At 45.1% G+C, this 2,500-nt stretch overlaps 1 protein-coding gene across 6 annotated transcripts in view; it reads right to left on the minus strand.

Annotated features, from left to right (window-relative positions):
* Positions 1-2,500, minus strand: part of cno (adherens junction formation factor afadin) — a 323,420-nt gene that overhangs the window by 206,021 nt on the left and 114,899 nt on the right. For 3 of the 6 annotated variants that reach the window (XM_086537393.1, XM_086537390.1, XM_086537388.1), the window contains exon 3: positions 1,502-1,694. In XM_086537393.1, the coding sequence (XP_086393519.1) occupies positions 1,502-1,694 (193 nt within the window). Of the gene's footprint in view, positions 1-1,474; positions 1,695-2,500 lie in introns of all 6 variants that reach the window. The other 3 variants (XM_086537389.1, XM_086537391.1, XM_086537387.1) reach the window with 1 other exon arrangement.

Genomic DNA, 2,500 nt, shown 5'->3' on the forward strand with positions numbered 1-2,500 from the left:
AGGCATTCAACTAAGCGCCACGAACCCTGGGCGCTGCACTCCTTAAAGGGGTTCTATTTCTGTAAAACCTTTTAAGTGGATTTCCTTCGCGTAATTGGTTAAGACTGGGAAGGGGGGTGGGGGGTGGGGGTGGATGGGTAAAGAGGAAGGGGGGGGGGGTTAGGGGATAGTGAGAGAGGAAGGGCTCGTAATATATTGTTAACGGTAATTCGCTCTGGCATTTTCGCCGCGTGGACCGAAATGGGGCGAGGAAATACTTTTATCCTGTTTACAAACTGACAATAAAAATAAATATCCTAACAGAATCAACAAACGCATACCTACACAAAAGAGGATCTATATTGCATTTCCCAAAACTACAACTTTATTACCAATTATGATCGCTCATTCTCATAATCCTCATACCTCATTTCGTGTAGAGAAAATCAATATACTTCTTATCAAGACCCAGGTAATGCTGTAATACCGTAATACTCGGCGACTGATAAACTTTATTTACAAACAAGTCCTACATACTTCAAAAAATTGATAATCTTTGTGGGAAAAAATAATTAATAATTCAGTAGCGGATACCATTAAAATTACCGATAAACAATCCAAAAAATAATTTAATTGTAAAATAGCATAAGCCTTGAATAGTACTACGGACAATCAACAAGGAATACTGACAATTGGCTACTTTTTTGTGCCCATGACCGTCTTTAGTGATCCACTTAGCAAGCAAGGGAGCGAGGAAAGCATACAGCGTATCATAGCCCGGAGCCCGAAGAGCCGGACTGCTTGTTGACCTTCTCCGTAAACGGGACTTTGTCACTGGTAATATATGCCAGCACAAATTCCCAAAGACTTCGGAAAAAATGATAACTACCCTGGACTATCTATTGGCACGATAAAGACCAAACCTGCCATCCTCAGCCGCGAGTGTATGACAAGTGCACATATTTCTTCCCACACATCCGAGTGCCCTCGCAAGCTAACTATGTCACCTTGTCAACGCTCGCACTCAACCATCCATCTTCCACTGTCTTATTGGACAAGATCCGCTGATCTGGTTATTCTTTCTATTCTTCCTCTTTCTTTACACATCTCCCGAGGCAGGGGAGGTGACCGAGGAAGGAGAGGAAAAGGGCGATCATAGAGGAAGAGCCCAGAGGTATGAATGCCATAGCCCCCCCCCCCCGGGGAGAAATCGGCGAATGAAGGAACGTCCTGTTGGAGGGGCACATCCGGCGCCCTAATCCCCTTCTCGACGGAGCTTGATAAAAAGGAATCGACAGTTATGCACACGGAGGAGAGCCCGCGTCCGCCTGGCCCTGGCCACGGGATTACGGGCATAGAAAACGACTCACTCCGGTTATCACTGTATCATGGGCCTACTTGCAAGCGTGTTCATCCGTGCATGCGTGTGTATACTGTATAAAGGGAGAGAGCTACGAGAGAATCAGACAATAAACAGCAAAGCATAGCGAGTCACCGGGAACGAGACGACCCGATTCCCGACCTCCATTCTCGTGGATCTCGTAGAGGGCGTATTCGGGGATGGAGAGCATCCTCATGTCCGGCCGGAATTTCTCGACCAGTGTCTCGATCACGTAGCGGCAGTTGGCGTTGCTAGAGACGCGGATGCACTTGGTGGCCACCTTCTGGCCAGAGTCCTGGAAGTAGAACCGCATCACGCCGTGGAACTCCAAGTCCTGCGAAGAAAAGGAAACAAGCAAACATTAGTATCATGACCAGGCACAATAAAAACAAGTTACAGTTTAAAAAAAAGTGATACAATAACAATCCTCCTGTAAAAAAAAAAAAAACACAGCAATAATAGCGATCACATCATCCAATACAACTTGCATCCTGGCTACACGACCTGTTCACATCCCAAGACAATTTAATCTCAACATTAATACAAAAAACAATCCCACAAAAACTCCAGTCCTTGACGCATCCTAACCACCGCCAAGTCCTTCGCACATTCCCAACCCATTACAAAAATGACGACAGCAAAGAGAGACAAAAGGAAAAAAAGTCGACAAGCAGGCGAATAACGAGCCGATTCGACCTCGCTCTGAGTCACCGCCGCGGCTGCCGTAACAGCGAACTCCGAACTAAAACAACAACAAAAAACAAATATACAACCGACCTCTCTAAAGGGCATAATTTCAGGATGATACTAACAAATGATAGTTGAAACCTGAACATAAATGGGATGCTTATCCTTTGGTGATGAGATGCTCAAACAGTTAAGAGAGAAGACCTGATGTCAGGGAATACACTACAGCACAAAAATGCATTCATGTGGTTGATACTCTATATTGTCTGAGCGAAATACTGGAGAGGGGGAGAAGGAAATTGAAGTTGCAGTTTAGGAAAATATGAAGAAAAGGGAAATAGAAAGAGAGAGAGAGAGAAAGAGAGAAAGAGAGAAAGAGAGATGGGTGCTGAGGCAGCCGAGGGAATGGCAGATCATGAAAGATACGGAGAATACGTTACTGAGGAAGCCATA

The sequence above is a fragment of the Penaeus japonicus genome, unplaced genomic scaffold (assembly GCF_977035675.1).
Source record: "Penaeus japonicus unplaced genomic scaffold, GWHDUDI00000001_assembly GWHDUDI00000005, whole genome shotgun sequence".
Taxonomy (NCBI): Eukaryota; Metazoa; Arthropoda; class Malacostraca; order Decapoda; family Penaeidae; genus Penaeus; species Penaeus japonicus.